The sequence below is a fragment of the Ictalurus furcatus genome, chromosome 2 (assembly GCF_023375685.1).
Source record: "Ictalurus furcatus strain D&B chromosome 2, Billie_1.0, whole genome shotgun sequence".
In the NCBI taxonomy this organism is placed as follows: domain Eukaryota; kingdom Metazoa; phylum Chordata; class Actinopteri; order Siluriformes; family Ictaluridae; genus Ictalurus; species Ictalurus furcatus.
The window spans coordinates 32,979,807-32,998,229 of record NC_071256.1 but is presented as its reverse complement, the minus strand read 5'-3'; the positions used below and the strand labels follow the sequence as shown (position 1 = coordinate 32,998,229).

General features: G+C 39.8%; 2 protein-coding genes across 2 annotated transcripts in view; both read right to left on the bottom strand.

The window, feature by feature from the left end:
* kcnh4a (potassium voltage-gated channel, subfamily H (eag-related), member 4a) overlaps positions 1–11,045 on the bottom strand; it is a 48,727-nt gene extending 37,682 nt beyond the window's left edge. The window contains exon 1 of the mRNA XM_053615506.1: positions 10,970–11,045. Coding sequence (XP_053471481.1) covers positions 10,970–11,045 — 76 coding nt within the window. The remainder of the gene's footprint in view (positions 1–10,969) is intronic.
* A 2,793-nt stretch (positions 11,046–13,838) lies between these two features.
* On the bottom strand, positions 13,839–18,002 carry hcrt (hypocretin (orexin) neuropeptide precursor). The gene is made up of 2 exons (XM_053615518.1): positions 17,658–18,002; positions 13,839–14,410 (listed from the first exon to the last, which is right to left on the bottom strand). Exons 1-2 carry the CDS (start codon positions 17,718–17,720, stop codon positions 14,009–14,011), a joined length of 465 nt encoding a protein of 154 aa, XP_053471493.1. The 5' UTR covers positions 17,721–18,002; the 3' UTR covers positions 13,839–14,008.
* Between the last annotated feature and the right edge of the window lie 421 nt (positions 18,003–18,423).

Below are 18,423 nucleotides of genomic sequence, written 5' to 3'. Positions count from 1 at the left end.
AAAAAGAAAGATCTTGATGTAATGAATATAGACTGGGGTTTGGATAATTTTCTCAGCCTGCAGGTTTCCAGGAACAGGTTAGCTCATTATAAACTACCAGACCTGCAGATGGAGACAGACACGGTGAACAACCAGGGAGTTTGGACAGCCAGGCCTGATAATGAGATCTGGTCAGAAGGTGTTGATTTATTTTCTGTGTAAGCAGCACTGACAGCAGTTCCTGCTGCAGAAAATCACAGGTTTATATTATTGCCAATGTTGTAATACCTTAGCGTTTCTATAGTAACAGGAGAGAGGAGAAAAGGGAGGATGGTGAGGGAACGACTGTTTATAGCTGTAACATACACGGATCAGCCATAACATTAAATCCACTGACAGGTGAAATGAATAACATTGATTATCATGTTAAAATGGCTGCTGTCAAGGGGTGGGATATATTAGGCAGCAAGTGAACAGTCAGTTCTTAAAGTTGATGGGGAAAAATGGGCAAGGGTGAGGATCTGAGGAAGGGCCAAATTGTTATGGCTAGACGACTGGGTCAGAGCATCTACAAAACAGTAGGTCTTGCGGGGTGTTCCCGGTATGCAGTGGTTAGTACCTACCAAAAGTGGTCCAAGTATGGACAGCCGGTGAACCGGAAACAGGGTCATTTATGCGATGAGCATGGGGAGCATAGGTTAGTGTCCCGTTTGCTGAAATTGCTGAAAAGGTTAATGACAGATGGCTATGACTGAAAGGTGTCAGAACACAGTACGTCACAGCTTGCTGCGCATGGGACTGCGGAGCTGCAGACCGGTCTGAGGGCCCATGCTGACCCCTGTCCACTGCTGAAAGCACCTACAATGGACACGTGAGCATCAGAACTGTACCATGGAGCAATGGTAGAAGGTGGCCTGGTCTGTTGAATCACGTTTTCTTTTACATCATGTGGATGGCCGTGTGCGTGTGCATCGTTTACCTGTAGGGAAGAGACTGCACCAGGATGCACTATGGGAAGAAGACAAGCCGGCAGAGGCAGTGTGATGCTCTCGGCAATGTCCTGCGGGAAACCTTGGGTCCTGGCATTCACGTGGATGTTACTCTGACACGCACCACCTACCTAAACATTGTTGCAGACCAAGTACACCACTTCATGGCAACGGTATTCCCTGATGCAGTGTCCTCTTTCAGCAGGATAATGCAAAAAGTGTTCAGGAATGCTTTGAGGAACATCACAAAGTGTTCAAGGTGTTGACTCGGCCTCCAAATTCCCCAGATCTCGATCTGATTGAGCATCTGTGAGATGTCCTGGACAAACAAGTCCGATCCATGAAGGTCCCACCTCACAACTTAGGGTTGTTTAAAGGATCTGCTGCTAACGACCACAGCACACCTTCAGAGGTCTTGTAGAGTCCATGCCTTGACGGATCAGAGTTGTTTTTGCGGTACAAGGGGAACCTACACAATATTAGTCAGGTGGTTTTACTGTTACGGCTGATCAGTGTAAGTGATAACATGAACTTTTAAATGAATAAAAGTATATAGTTCTTTAATAAATAGAAAGTGTCATGCACCGGAATCGACATAGAAATACAGCTCCCAGAATACAGTACAGCCTACAAACATTGGCTGCTAAGCACTACAACACATCACCATCACAATCACTCTCATGTTCACGTTCCCGTGATTACTGATTGCACAAACCTGGACTCAATCACAGTCACAGCCATGTTCACCGTATATAAGAACTCTCAGTTCACACTCACTTTCCGAAGCACACTCTTGTTGTCGTTATCAAGCTGTTGATCGTTGACTGCTCTCCTGGTTTTGATCTCGTTTCTGGTTTCTTGCCTAACCTTGTTTATGCTGTTTGTTGATCACCTCACCTTTGCCTGCACCTTGACCCTGTCTCTGAATCGCGATTGCTACGATTATGAAAAACCTGTCAGCCTGCACTTGTGTCCTCGCCTGCATTCCTGACAGAAACTTCCTCGTGTTGGAACGTTGCTGTGGTATAAGAAGAATAAAACACTACAGGAAGTGCTGTTATTGGAAAATAATCAACTACAGGGTCTTAACAGTAACTCTTCTTTACGTCAGGCTGCATCACACCACTTTGTCGCTGATTATTTCCCTTAACCAGCACACTCCCAAGTGATTATATTACCGAAGCCTTATTTACAATTAGGTAACTAGTGTTGCGCATGACACATTCACAGACACTGAATTACTGGGCATATAAGAGTACATGTGCAGTAATAATAATTCCTTACATTTATATAGCGCTTTTCTAGACACTCAAAGTGCTTTAGATTGGGGGGGGGGTTCCTCAACCTCCACTAGTGTGTAGCATCCACCTGGATGATGTGATGGCAGCCATAGTGCGCCAGAACCCCCACCACACACCAGCTATTAGTGGAAAGGAGAGAGTGATGTAGCCAATTCAGAGATGAGGATTATTAGGGGGCCATGATAGATAGGGGCCAATGAGGGAGTTTCACCAGGACACCAGGGGCATACCCCTACTCTCTTACGAGAAGTGTCCTGGGATTTTTCATGACCTCAGAGAGTCAGGACCTCAGTTTAACGTCTCAGCTGAAAGACTGTGCTGTTTCTATACTGGGGCATTAGACCCCACTCAGACCACAGGGTGAGCACCCACTGCTGGCTTCACTAACACCACTTCCAGCAGCAACCTAAGTTTTCCTGAGGAGGTCTTCCATCAAGGTACTGGCCAGGATCAACCCTGCTTAGCTTCAGTGGGACACCAGGCGAGACATGCAGGGAGATATGGCTCTTGCAATCACTGCTTACATGAAATGCGTTAATAAATCATACTAACACTATTCACCTTGTCTCTGTATTGAGTAAAATGTCTTTTATAATACAAATGTCCTATATTCCAGATATCATTTGTATTCTGCTCAAAAAAGATCTCTATGTGTGGATGGACCATGCCAAAGTTCTTTAAGCTTCATGCAGGTTTTATGGGGGGGGGGGGGACAAACAACAAAACAATACAGGAATAGCAGAGAGTAACATTAAATTACGTGCTCAATTCTTTCGCAACAACTTTTCCACCATTTTAAAGCCTGTGATTGACATTATTTTAATGTCCCAATGATGCTTGCATATTTCTGTGAGTCAGACAGCATTTACACCAAACACACTGACCCACATGAGTCACACCTCTCTCTACTGAGGAGAAGGTCAGACGAAGGCACTTGTAGGAAGACTCTAGTCAAGAAGACATTCCCCGTGGACAGTGAAGCTAGAGCGAAGAAGACCCGACCGCAATGACCATCAAGTTCTACTTCATGATTTTGGCCGCTGGTTCCTTTCTTCACGTTTGCGTGAAAACCAAAATGCAACTTCCACACTACTGTACGCTCACACACTCACACGATTACAAGCACACACACACAGCCACTCATCCGAGCATGACTAAAGTCCAAAAAACAGAACAGGAATCCGAGTCGTGACTGGAGCACAGTGCACACTTTCACTGCATTCACATGTTAATAAACTAGCTCACATGGTGATGAAAACAGCAATACTACGCACTACACAGTCTACCACACACTGCCACCGACAGAACCTTCAGTCACAAGTTTCTCAGTGTTTTAATTCTGTACTGTGACCCAGGCAGGAAAAACTTTATCTTAGACACAGCAGTGATTGAGTGTGAATTACAGTTGAAACTGAATATGAATAATGTGTTGTAAATGAATACAAATACAGACATGAATATGAAGGGCTTGAAAGCTTCACAAGGCATCTGGTTGGGACTAAAGGACACCACCGAGACTGGGATCCAGCAGGACAGCAGAAAAAAAGCCACGTGAGTGGGAGGTTTTTACTTTCATGTCGGTGTGAGCGAGTGGTCAGATATGGACAAATAAAGACGAAGTTCTTTAAAATAAACATGCAGTGCTCATTTATAGCATCCACTTATTCATCCTTAGTAACTGCCTGGTCAGGGTCACAGTGGTTTAAATTAGGTTACTAGTTTGTTTATATTTTGGGAAATAGAGTCAACTTGACCCCATTAATAAATAAAATATTAAGGGCAGGTACAAACAAAAATAATAACTGTGTAAGCAGGATTCAAAAATTGTTGAAAAAAGTTATGAACTTGAGTGATTTAGCTGAGGTTGAGGAACTTTCAGACCAGAATTTACACACCATGCTGACAGTGCTGCCATTTCTATATTTGGGTTTTATTCCAGTGTTTCCAGAGGTTCTGTGGAATATGGGCGTGGTTCAAATATGCTTCATATATAGACCACGCCCGCTTCGGATTTAAATGGTAAATGGTCTGCACTTATATAGCGCTTTTATCCAAAGCGTTTTACACTGTGTCTCATTCACCCATTCACACACTCACACACCAACGGTAGCAGAACTGCCATGCAAGGCGCTAACTTGCCACCAGGAGCAACTTGGGGTTCAGTCTTGCCCAAGGACACTTCGGTATGTGGAGTCACGTGGGCCGGGAATCGAACCGCCAACCCTATGATTAGTGGACAACCCGCTCTACCAACTGATCCACAGCCGCCCAAACACATATACAACTATTCAGGGCGGCTGTGGCTCAGGTGGTAATGCGGGTTGCCCACTAATCATAGGGTTGGCGGTTTGATTCCCGGCCCACATGACTCCACATGCTGAATTGTCCTTGGGCAAGACACTGAACCCCAAGTTGCTCCTGATGGCAAGCTAGCGCCTTGCATGGCAGCTCTGCTACCATTGGTGTGTGAGTGAATGAGAACAAGTGTAAAGTGCTTTGGAACCGCCAAGGTTAAAAAAAGCATTATATAAGTACAGACCATTACCATATTTGGAGCACTATACAGATACATGCTTTATGTGGACGTGCATACTTTTTATAATAAAAAATAAAAAAAATGAATTTTTGTACAGCTGGTGCAATGTCTTTATATTTATCTACCTACTATTGTCTTCTTGTTTATCATTTTATTATTTTTATTTAGCATTTTTGTTTGGTTTTCCTGTTTGTTTGTTTATTTATTTATTTATGTATTATTATTATTAATAATACTGTATTATTATTATTATTATTATTATATACAGTAGCTGCTTTTGCAAACTGCAGATGACTTAACGCTGTATAAATGTTCATTCATTTATCCATTATTATTTCTCCTGTCACATAATGATCTAGTCATCCATATGCAAATCATCCATTTTCTATATCCATATACAGCACTCAGTTACTTCATTTAACTGTCATTTATTTAGCTACATTAATTACAGCTTGATCGATATCGTAGTCCTTCATTAGTGATTATCAATTAGTCTTGTATAATTATTGTCTTGTATAATGATTGTCAAAATGTTCAGTACGTATGAACCGAGAGCTATTCTGCATGTGAATACAGTATGTGCTTGAGATGTTTTGACCTTTACAACATTTTCTTTCTGCTACTGGCTGTTTGGACTTTATTAAGGTCGAGGTCAGGAGCATAAATACACCCACGCTGTACAGGTTATGATAATTTCATGCTGTGAAACAGAGAAACTGTTCCCTCCGCAGTGCACCGTTCATCTGTTTATTTATAGGAGTCCATTTAATACATCATAATCCAACAGCTACATTATTTAACAGGCGGTTTCTAATGGCCAGACATATTGGTTTTGTTATTACATTTATCGACGGAAAGTAGTTAAGGAGTTCAATTATGCATTCAATTATTTCTGAACCCCTTAAGAATGGCAAATAGAGTAGGGTTATTCTTGACGTTTCTGTTAAAAATGCAGAATCATTTTTGTAATCTTTTGTTTATTTACAGTGATAATCGAGTAGGTATGAAGTTGCTAAAAAACAAAAAGCACTGTGCTTTTTACTGTGCTATAAATTGCATTACTGTGCTAAAGAATCAGTCACATTCACAACTTTAGTATTGATATGATCAAGTGGATATCAGCAGACTCCAGGCCTTCATAAGTGAATATCGCTTTTTGAAAGCGATACAATACTGTTCAATTTGATTCGATTTTATTTGTATAGCGCTTTTAACAATGCACATCGTCTCAAAGCAGCTTTACAGAAATATAAAACACAGGATCCAGTTTTTATGCATGTGAATTTATCCCTATTGTGCAAGCCGGTGGCGACGGTGGCGAGGAAAAACTCTTGAGATGTTAAGAGGAAGAAACCTTGAGAGGAACCAGACTCATCTGGGTAACAACGGATAGTGTGAAAGTAAAGGAAAGCTCATTATGGTTTTTACATGAAGTCTTGGTTGAACTAGTCCACTGAACTGTTCAAAAGTCTCATGCATCCTAATATTTTTAGTACAAATTTTTGTTATAGATGTTTGCTTGATGACTGAGTCAGTACAAAAACATTTTAGATTTACAAAACGTTACTTTTCCAACAAAAAATGGTCAGAAAAGAAAGCAAGATATTATGTATTACAGAACACTTTACAGACTAAAAAAAAAAAAAAAAAAACCCATAAAAAAAAGCCTCCAGAAGAAACATCTCACCAAATATTGAAAAATATTTTCTCTCTCCAAACTTTGTTTAGATTATTATTGTTTACTGTTTGCTCTTTATAGTTTAATTGAATTATTTTTGAAGGCATCTTTGCTTTATAGCATTTCTTGCCATGTGCCTAAGACTTTTGCACAGTACTGTATATCTGGTGTGGATCGCTGATGAAATTAAAATATTACGAATGGGCAGAGAGTCTACAATTTAATAACTGGGATGTATATATATATATATATATATATAAAAAAAATCCCCTATTTCCCCCCAATTTGGTCACATGACCGCTACCAACCTGGGAGAATGAGGGCTAACCCATGCTTATTCAGAGACATGCGAAGCTCCAACTGCATCTTTTCACATGGCAGTGTAACACACTCGGAGGAAAATGCTATTTACTCTCTTTCGCATATGTGAGCTCACAGATGCACGTGACTGGCGAGTGTCACTGTGACAGACAGGGCAGAGAGAGTATGCTATCTTTCCCACCCTGGAAGCACAGCCAATTTTACTCTCTTGGACTCCCAAGAGATGGAATCATTGGGATTTATTTGAACTCTCCCGATGATAGGGCGAATGCTTTTCTGTTACGCATTTGGACCCATTTATACATGGTCATTGCTGTCAAATAAAACAAGCTCTTTGGCAGTATTGGGCTTTGGATTACTGTATGTGCATGGGTATTAAAATCATCAGTTATGATTCAAAACATGTTCCCTCTGGAACATGGATGATCCTGAGAAGTGATTGATTTTTAGTAGAAGTACATAAAAAGCTCATAAAAGAGTCCATATCTTTTTGCGATCATAATTTTGTCTTTTATAGCTATAGTTTATAGCTGCTATAATGTAAGTCATAACAGGAACTTGTTTTGTGAACATTCCACTATACGTCTATTAAGTGATTGAAAAAATTATGTTCTATAATTAATAAAAAATAAAAAATAAAAAACCTTGGCAAATTACTGTGGTGTAAAACATGATTTTATTTATTTTTTTCAATAACAGCATGTCTCAACCTGTTTTATGTTTTATGGAATATCATTATATATATATATTTTTATCGTCTTGCAAATATTTTAATTGAAAAGTTTCAGAAGGTGCTTGATAGATGAACAGGGCTTTTTATTACACATCTAAACTACTTTAGAGAATTCCCCATTTAGCCGAAGTGCCGTTAGTTTAGAAAAGGGCTAATTGGTATGAGCTTTATGAAGTGTCAAGTCTTAATTGCTCTAAGAACTCCTGTGGCTCGTTCAAAGTCTCTGTTTATAATCATACTCATTTAAAGATGTTCTTTGGATATACTGTACATATCCCTTACGTAATACATAGAATAGATTTACATAACACTCCTAACGTGTATACCACACTTTACAGTGCTAATGAGCTGTCAGTCAGTTCACGCTGAGAAAAAGTCATTACAAGGAAATGAAAAAGAAAATGAAACGCCAAAAGTAATTATCAAGAATTCATAGACTTAACCAGTATCTATTTTACATCTTCGGCCTGAAATTACATAACCAAATCTTGAGACGTTCTACTGAGAAAGCGCAATGGAAAATAAAAGCAAAAAGTGTGAGTAAAGCAGTTAAAGGTTTGATGGTTATAGTCGGAAGGGAACGAACCATAACTACATTAGTGATCCTACTGGGTAAGTAAAAGCTCTAGTGTGCTGTTCAGCTTCTTGTTTTGGTAGAGAGACTGAGAGCTGAGATGTGACTCAGAAACTCTTTTGACGCAGAAAATCAGAGTAATGGTGTGTTGAAATACTGATTTAACCAACAGCCAGCAGCATTCGAGATACCAGACACGCTCCCACCGAATCTAAACAAACTCGACATTAGCTTAGCGAACTAGCTAAATATAGAGATCAGCGAAGAGTTTTACATTGAACCGATGAACCATTTTTGCTGCTAACAAGCTGCTACTGTAGAATAAGTCTTAGACTTAGAACCCTCAGGGGCAGGACATACACTTCTAGAGAGCATTTAACTGCAAAAACACAAGACTAGTATATACTGAGTCAACAGTCATTTTCCAAGAAGGCATAAACTATCAAATTAAAATCAATTAAATATCTTCTAAACTAGGGTGCACTGGGGCTTAGTGGTTAACACGTACACCTCACACTGCCCGGGTCGGGGGTTCGATTCCCGCCGTGGCCATGTGTGTGCGGAGTTCGCATGTTCTCCCCGTGCTGCGGGGGTTTCCTCCGTGTACTCCGGTTTCCTCCCCCAGTGCAAAGACATGCATGGTAGGCTGATTGGTGTGTCCAAAGCGTCCGCAGTGTATGAATGGGTGTGTGAGTGTGTATGTGATTGTGCCCTGCGATGGATCGGCACCCTGTCCAGGGTGTACCCCGCCTTGTGCCCGATGCTCCCTGGGATAGTCTCCAGGTTCCCCGTGACTCTGAAAGATAAGCGGTATAGAAAATGGATGGATGGATGGATGGATCTTCTAAACTGTGGGGGTATATCTAGGTATCTTAGTTACCTAGATATACTAATGGATAGGTAAAGAAAGCTCTGGAACAGCAATTTTGATTTCAGGTGTACTTTAAGTACATTCTACAGAGAAATTGAAGGGTTTAAGGGTGTCATGTTCTGTCCACAAAGTGTCGCTAGCATCTTTATTTTCTTTTGGCATTTAACCATGAGGTCACTGTGTGCTGTGCTTGGATTTTGGCAGTGTTTTCACACAGCATGCTCCTGATTCTGAAAAGATTATCTGTCATCCATGCATGCACCAAACCAATTAATCCAACAAACCATTGTACCGTCAGTTAGATGTGTCAGCCGATGTGTGTAGTGCGGCAGGTGGCGTGATTTGGAAGGTCGTGCTCTTGTCACAGCGTCAAGGTGCTTTTATTAATAACTGTGAAGTGCAAGTTTAAACGTAGGTTTCATGAAGGTCAATAAGAAGTAGTTTGTTCTTTATCTGGTGGTTGAACCTTTCTAGAGTGTAAGCATTAGTTTCAGAGTTCTATGTAGAACCTTTTAGGATTTCCCAAGGACAAGCTGAAGGATTAAGGGTTCTAGATTTGACCTGCGTTATTTTCTTTCTTGCTCTTTTTAATGGTAAAAGATGGGAACAAAAGAGAGTCTGATGCACAGGTTTAGAGACCTGGCCTGACATGGTCACTTTGCTCTTGCTCATTGTAATGTTTATTAATTTGGTGTGTGGAGGTTGGATTGGAGAGGCATTTATAAAGCTATCGAAGATCCTTTTCAAAACTTCGCTTATTGCTTGCCTTGATGGGTGAAAGGAGTCAAATAGCTCTACTTGAAATGCAATATTCATGAGCTTGAGGTTTGAGGTTTAAAAACGACTACGTTTTAGGATTTACAAATTTGCTTGGATAGACCTAGAGTAGATTTTCACTTTGTAGGATTCTCTCAGTCTGGCGTTACCCGCTTTGGATTTTCATAAGAAGCGTAAAAATCGAACAAGAACCTGAAACCTGAATGTTCTTATGCAAAAAAAAATTAATTAATTAATAAAAAAAAGGTTTCATGTTGGGAGAATGCAAAAGAACCTTATTAATTCACTCACGAGAGTAAATTATACGATGAGCATAAAAAAAAGACATCTATCCTTCTGAGTTAACATTTAAATTCACAAGTAAAGTCACAAGAGTTTAAGAAAATGTTCATGATTTTTTTTTCAGGACAAACGCGGTCAGCTTTTAAACCTATAACATACAATAACATTGATATCATTGATATAAAAAGAAATTCTGCTGGTATAAAAATCCCTGATATTAAACTTTCAATCCAAAGTTTAGATCTAATATAACGATATTTATATATTACCACTAGAATTATAAATGATATATTATATATTTTAACACACCTGGTCTGAGGACAGTTTCCATACAGAGAACACAAAGGTATAATTAATATGTAGGAAAGTATAGAGGCATCTTTTTTTAATGATTTTGATGGTTTTAAGAAGAAATATATAATATATAAATAGCACTAATGTACAGTTTTATATTAGCTTATTGCTGAAATTCTTTAAACTGACTTATGTAATCCTTGACGGGTTTTTTTTTTTCTTTTTCTGGTTCCTAGCTTCCTCAACAGGTCTTACCTAGAACCCTCTGTGAAAGGAAAACACTCTGTGTAGAACCTTCAAGGATTCTCATAGAAGAAGACTCTAGCTAGCTGTTCATAAGGCTAAGATTAAAACAGAAATGCTAACGTGACAGCAGAACGATTGAGATTTCTGACACGGTTTACTTCGACGTCATGCTTTTTTTTTTTTTGTTTTGTCATTTAATACCTTTTTTTTTTTTTTTCCATTTATATCGTTGACTGAGTCTTAAAGCTGCTTCTCTCTTTGTGTCCTCGCTCTAATATCAGCCCCGAACAATAGAATTAATGCCATTTTTCCATTCACTTCCACAACAAGAAGCTAGAGGTCATAGGTCAGACCGAGTACAGGCAGAGGGATTAGTCGCGGTACTCACGGGTGCCGTCGAAGTGCTTGGCGATGGTGTCAAGGAAAGTATTCTGGGGGGCCAGGAGCCCCTTCATTACAGGCATGGCTACTTTCCAGTCCTGAAATCACTCCATCCCAAAAAGAAGACTAGCACAAGAAGGAGAGTGAGGGAAAGAGAGTGAAAAAGACAGAGGAGAGATGGATATTGTGCGAGAGAAAGCTGGAGATCTGAGAAAGGCATTCATTTAAACGGATGATCCTTCCTCCAGGGTGTCTGGACAGATGATCTGCTTTGGATCAGTGCACTTCACCCACCGGTTGATTCAGTTTGTTCTCTGATGATGCTCACTTAGATTAATATTTTTGAACTTAATCTGCGCCGTGACAGTTGATGTCATCCATGTATGCGTCCGTATCCTTGTAAATATTCAGTTAACGCCGCTCCATGATGATGAACAGTGCACATCTGCTGGTCAGCTGGAGAAAGAACAAAAAAAAAAATCCCACCTCTTCAATCTAATTCACTTTTCCTAGATTGCTCTCTTTTCCTCTTTTCGCTCGGATTCGGACCACGTACCACACTCCTTCTGAAGAGCTCTTCTAATCTTTTCCTTTCCACACACTTGGACATTCAGTCTTCTGCCTGCAAGTTGGAGATTTCTCGTCGTTTTCTCTCGTCAGCTTGATTCTAAAGCGTCTTTGGGTTCTCCGGTGCTCGACTCGAGCTGCAGCAGGTGTCCCGTCAGCATCCCTCCAATGTTCAGCATCTCATTTTACACTGGTACCTCTTCTAGCATCCTCTCTCCCTCCCTCCCTCCCTCCCTCCCTCTCTCTCTCTCTCTCTCTCCCTCCCCCTCATTTGTTCTCTCACATACTCATACTATCACATTCTCTTAGTCTCTGTCTCTTTGCCACCCAGCCAACAGGCTTTCTGTTTATTTCTGCTTTCCCCTTCTCTATTCCCTCATCTTTTTTTTTTTTTTTTCATATTGAATTCACTTACAGGAAATGATCTTTCTTTCTTTTTTTTTAATCACTAGCGAGGTCATCACGAAAGCAGTAATCCACTTGACGTAGCACACTGATTTTGAATAGAAAACACTGGACCCATCATTGCATCAGACACTGTTCTGGCTAAAAATGTGTCATGCTTTAGCACAATGCACTGAAAACTCGTGACGATATTAATATCTGGGGCGAGTTCATCAGATTTACGTTCTCACCTTTTTTTTTTTTTTTTTTTTTTTTTTTTTTTTTTTTTTACAGAGAAAATGAACACCCAAGTGTTTATGGCAGCGCTGTTGAATTCTCCAGTCTGATATACGTAACAGCAGCTCTGACAGTAGTGCCGGCTGTAATTCAAATCACGGGTTAATATTCATGCGCTCGTTCGTTTCTATAGTAACAGCTCATTCACAGGGATTTGCATGGTGCGCTTAATCGAAGCCTAAGAAGAAACTGATGTGATAAACAGATCATATAAAAATGTGCTGTCGTTTAACAAAGATGTATAGGCGTTGATCTGGGGAAGCTTCCTGTAACGAGACAGTGTGCAATTTTTGTTTGATTAATGTGAAGAGAGAAGAAAGAGGGGCTGGTGAGGGAACGACGGTTTATAGCTGTTAATGTATACACGGTATGGCCGAAAGTATGTGGACACCTGGCCAAGATGCCCATTTGTGCTTGAACAAAGGCGTGGCATTTATACGGAGTTGCCCCAGCCTTTGCAGATATTACGGTGTCCATTCTTCTGGGAAGGCTTTCCACTAGATTTTGGAATGTTGCTGTAGGGATTTGTGCTCATTCAGCCGGAAGAGCATTAAGTGAGGTGAGGGTGAACAGGCCTGGAGCGATGTCGGTTTGTTCCAGCGGTGTTCATGGGCTTGAGGTCAGGACTTTGTGTGGGCCACTCAAGTTTTTCCACTCCAAACTTGGCAAACCATGTCTTCATGGATGTCGCTTTGTGCACAGGAGCACTGTCATGCTGGATCAGGTTTGGCCACTTAGTTCAAGTGAAGGAAAATTACTGACAAAGACAAAGACTGACAAGGCTCACTTATGGGTGTAATGGTCAATGGCCACAAACTTTTGGCCCTATAGCGTAGCCGCTACAACATAAGTGAACAGGAACTTGTTCCGTGGATGTTCCACAACATTAACCGTAACTATAAATGGATAAAAAGCGACAGAAACGTTGGCAAACTGCCGTGGTATAAGAGGAGAACGTGTTAGGACTTCAGGGTGGTGTGAGTAGCAGAGGAAATAGCAGGGGGGGGGACAAAAATAATAAAAACGCATATCCTGTAAAAAATAAAAAATAAAAGATCTGAATCGGTTAGAAAAGATAGAAAAGACAACCGGTGATTGTATTGTCAACTAAATCAGTCAGGATGCTGGATTTAAATAACAGAGGGGTTCAGGGTGTTGTTTAGATACTAAAATTTTGCTGAAGACAAATAGACTAAAAAAAAAAAAGGAAAGAAAAATGTCTTTTTTTAAAAAAAAATAAAAAATAAAACCCCACTCCACAAGGAGAGAGTTACCATAACTATAACTACATTTTAAGACAACTATTACATATTACATTCTCACATAATATTATTTACTGTAAAATGTAAAGTCTGTTCTTTTGTTGTTGTTGTTGTTTTTTTTTACTGTTTAACGTCGATCATCGAATCTGTTTGTTTTGTTTTGTTTATTATTTTTAATAATGACAAATCCTAGTTATCCAAAGTTATTGATGATTTTTTTTTAGTTTTCACTTCTCTTTTTGCCTGTTAACACATTAATGATTAATATTCATTTCATTACTTTATTTGTAACTCGTCTATACAATATGATACAACTCCGCCACCTTGTGGCCACTTGCAACATTACACACAAATAACTATGAATCAATTTTAAAAAATAATATACATAGTAGATGATCCAGATTAATCCTGACTATTAATCACAATTAAGGTGCAATAATACAATGCATGTACGGAAATATTCACCACAACAGATATCACTAGCTTAATGGGTTAGGTTAATAATGTGCTGTTTTAGAGAAGGATCAGTGCACTAATCACTGTTCGTATGAGTCTCTGTCTACAGGCCGGATCAGGTATTTTAGTGGTCTTTCGAGGTCCAGTTTAAAGGGTGTGTGGTCGGTACCGAATCCGCTCCATACGCCTCTCTTGCCCATAGTAAGGATCCCCGCAGCTTGATTGCGTGAGCTGTGCAGAAGATGCTGCAGTCGGTCCTGGTACCGGGTTTCGGGTGCGTTCCGTTTGCCGAGTGTGAGGATCCCGGCAGCGGCGTCGCTGCTCAGGCGCCCGAGTTTCCCGTCCAGGTCGGTGAGGTTCCGGTGTCCTGTGCGACACAGTAACTCATGGAGCGGGCACGGGTGCGGCTTCCTCGTGCAGCAGCTCGTCATCGCCTCTGTGTCACAGGTGAGCTGGGTCATCACCGCGAGGAAGAGCACGAGCTGCACCTTCTGCTCAGGTGAGGGAGAGAAGAGAGGGTACAACCAACAAGAGTTACATTACACTGCACTCCCTGCTGGAAAAAAAAAAACCCAATAGAAACCCTTACAGAAATTCTAATGGTTTCCACTACAAATACCATTACAAACCATACACTAACCATTAAAACCATTACCATTATTGGTCTTTAATGGTATCCACTGGACATAACATTCCACCAACAACAAGTTACAAGTAGAGTCCCAAAGGACCATTACAGTTTCCAGTAAAACCAATACAATTCCCATTGAAACCATTACAAATTCTCTGAGGGTTTCTATTGTATTTTTAAACAACTGTTACAAACCTTAACCTCTAGTTAAAATGTCTTACAGTAGGGGTTCCCCGAATGTTTTTTTTTTTTTTTCCCTGAATCCCTTTAAAGCATGCTACATTACAGTATAAGGCCAAAAGTTTGTGGACAGCTGACCATCACACCCATATGTGCTTCTTCCCCAAACTGTTACCACAAACTTAGAAGCACACAATTGTCTAGAATGTCTGTGTATGCTGTAGCGTTACAATTTCCCTTCACTGGAACTAAGAGGCCCAAACCTGTTCCAGCAGGACAATGATCCTGCGCACAAAGCAAGCTCCATGAAGACATGGTGTGCCAAGGTTGAAGTAGAAGAACTTGAGTGGCCTACACAGAGCCCTGACCTCAACCCCACTGAACACCTCTGAGATGAACTGGAACTGGAGCTTCCTCATCCAACATCAGTGTCCGACCTCACTAATGCTCCTGTAGCTGAATGAACGCAAATCCCCACAGCCACACTCCAAAATCTAGTGGAAAGCCTTCCCAGAGGAGTGGGACTAAATCTGGAAGGGGATGTTTAACAAGCACATATGAATGCTATGGTCAGGCGTCCACAATCTTTTGCCCATACAGTGTACTTTTCAGTCTGTGAACTATCTTAGCATATTTACTAATGATTTCATATATTTACATCTACCTATTTAAAGTTTCAACATTATATAGTAACATCTTTTTTTTTTTTAGACTTTATGTAAGCTAATATTAAGGGAAACTTCTGTAATAAATGGCAAAAAGTTGTGAATTATAGGCATGTCTCTTTTTAATTTGTAATTGAATGTGACATTAACACCTTGGTGAAGGAACGCCTGCCTTACAGAAAAGCCATACGAAACCAGGGGCACACAAGCTATGAATCGATACATCAATATCAATATTTTAATAATGAATAATGATTATAATCATACAATTGTTAATCCCACGTGGACATATTTTCTTTCGGAGTCGACAGTGTTGCTCTAAAAGAAGTTGTACGATATTATGGACCTTCTCCACACCTCTTAGATTGTACACTATCACTCTTTCTGAATTTTTTGCCATTTTAAAAAAAACCAAAAAGCTTTCATCACGTCCTGAATGGTTGATTATGTTGCTCCAAAACAGCTTGTACAATATTGTGCGCCTTGTCTAGAATATATGACAAGTATTTGTTTGGACACTTTCAAGCTTTCTGAATTTCCTTTGTGCTGTGGTTTATTGGTCAAAATTGCTGCATTCGTAACCCAGGTCTGTCTTTCTTATATATATATATATATATATATATATATATATATATATATATATATATATATATATATATAAGAAAAAAATAAAAAAAACAACAACCCAAGAGTAAAGATTAAGGTTACTGTAAAACTAAGATCAGGATGAAATGATGCCTTAAATACAAGTCAGATTATTTGAATAGATAATAATTATGTAATAATAATAATTATACATAAACTTTAATTTAATTCAAGTTCCTGGATTATACTGGAGTATATTTTGGGTAAATTACAGGGGGGTCCCCGTGCTCATGGAAGAAAAATAACGTACTGGGATAAAAAAAAAAAACCAAAACATTTTCTTTCATATTCGCAAAGATCAGAGGTTTTGTGCGATATATGACTATATGAATTTTCTAAAATGAGTTTTCATTAGGAAGAGTCAAGCAACAAAAAACCTTCATGTTAAGAAAATACTGTATTAGTTTCAGGTTTTCAGGTTTTGATTGCGCTATTCTAGAGAAACGTACCAACTTTTTGACCTTTCTCGATTGACTACAGTGTCAGAATGTGCATATTTATTTATGCTTGGCTCTAACACATTAACATCCCACCTTATAATTCAACTATTATGTTAAAGCTTATTATTTAGTAGTTACTATGAAGTGAAACTAATAGGAACGCTACAGTAGACTGTAGGTATGGACCAATCGGAACCTGGTTTTGAACAATAAACCACTTCATAATTTCAGGTTTTTGTTATACTAGCTAAAAAACAACCTGCCAGACTGGACTTTCAGGTTCATTTTATCCGTAGATCAATTTTCGGTACCGCTTATCCTACACCGGGTCGCAGGGAGCTTGGAGCCTATCCCAGGGGACTCAGGGCACAAGGCGGGGGACACCGTGTACAACTCATCACAGGGCACAATCACACACCACGGACAATTTGGAAACACCAATCAGCCTACAACGCATGTCTTTGGATTGGGCGAGGAAACCGGAGTACCCAGAGGAAACCCCCAAAGCACAGGGAGAACATGCAAACTCCATGAACCCCCAACCCCAGAGGCGAGAGGCAAATGTGCTGACCACTAAGCCACCGTGCCCCAAGGCTCATTTCATTCAGTCTCATTTTTCCAAGTTGTCCAAATAGGAGCTGCTTTTAGCCTTAAAGATTGTATGATTATGACTCGATGATAACCATGTAGCTTGTATGATGACTATTAGTAACCTCAGCTAGTAGGTTTCTTTGCTCTACATAGAAAGTTGCTGAAATACTGCCATATGCCAGGTACTGTAAGGAAAAATAGTACTGAAATGAAATAGTTTTATAATTATTACATATAAAACACAGAAGATGTATAGTTTCGTTTGGAACCTTCCCTACTTGGGAACTTTATTTTTAGACCCGAGTTTAAGCGTTACCTTAGATTACCTTAGTAATCTAAGTAATTACCTTAGTTACCTTTTTTTTCTTTTCTTTTTCACCTCAGAGTGTGGTTTGTATGTTATGTCTGGTTCCTTTCAGACACACTGTCAACAAATGAACTCCTGTAGAATAGACCTTCGATTTCAAAACCCTCTCACTGAAGATTTCAGGGAACATTTCTGAAAAACTGAAGGAAATCCCACTCAAATTTAGTATATCCTACAACTAGAAGTGTCAGACGTGTTAGAAGTTCTTACCTTAGCCGAAGAAGCACCCAGGGGTCTCATTGCTCCTCTTTGCTTGATATGGACATGTGCCATCCTAGAGAAAGTCTCCTAATAATCTCAGTGATCATGAGAAAATGAGGATTTGTTTATATACTATGCATCTCCGTATCTCTGACGTAATCCTCTAATGAAATTATCCAAACAAAGCCAACAAAGCCAACCACCTGATACCGCTACTCTGCCCCATCATCTCCTTTATTCTCATGTTGCTCATTTAAGAGCTGGATTGTGATACTCTGTCAGAATGTTCGTGGTTTTGATCATTAACAGGCTAATCGGCATGCACAGCTTCAGGTATCCATAGAGCTTCATGGAGACTTCTGGGGTAGCATTGTGTGTGCTTTGTATTGTGTGACATTCCATTAAGTCGGTGATTAGCACTAACAGGACAGAAATAAAAGAAGGTAGAAGTCATCACAGGCCTGGAGAAGGTAAAGGGTAATGAGGATGCAGGGAGGGGGCTTTTGTCTGAGTTACAGAGTGGTTAATGTTAATGACTGTTATGGATCGCTGTATTGAGAATTACCACCTTATTACTCTCATGCTCTTTCACAGACAACACTTCATACATGTTTATTTACGTACAACGTGTATAGATGACGTGAGCGTATCGTATTTATGCGGGTAGGAAATGTAATGCTATTTGTTCCAGCGGGACTTAGTCTTTACTTGGAGAGTTACATTTATCTTTATATATATATATATATACTCAAGATATGCTTTGTCACTGACTAAA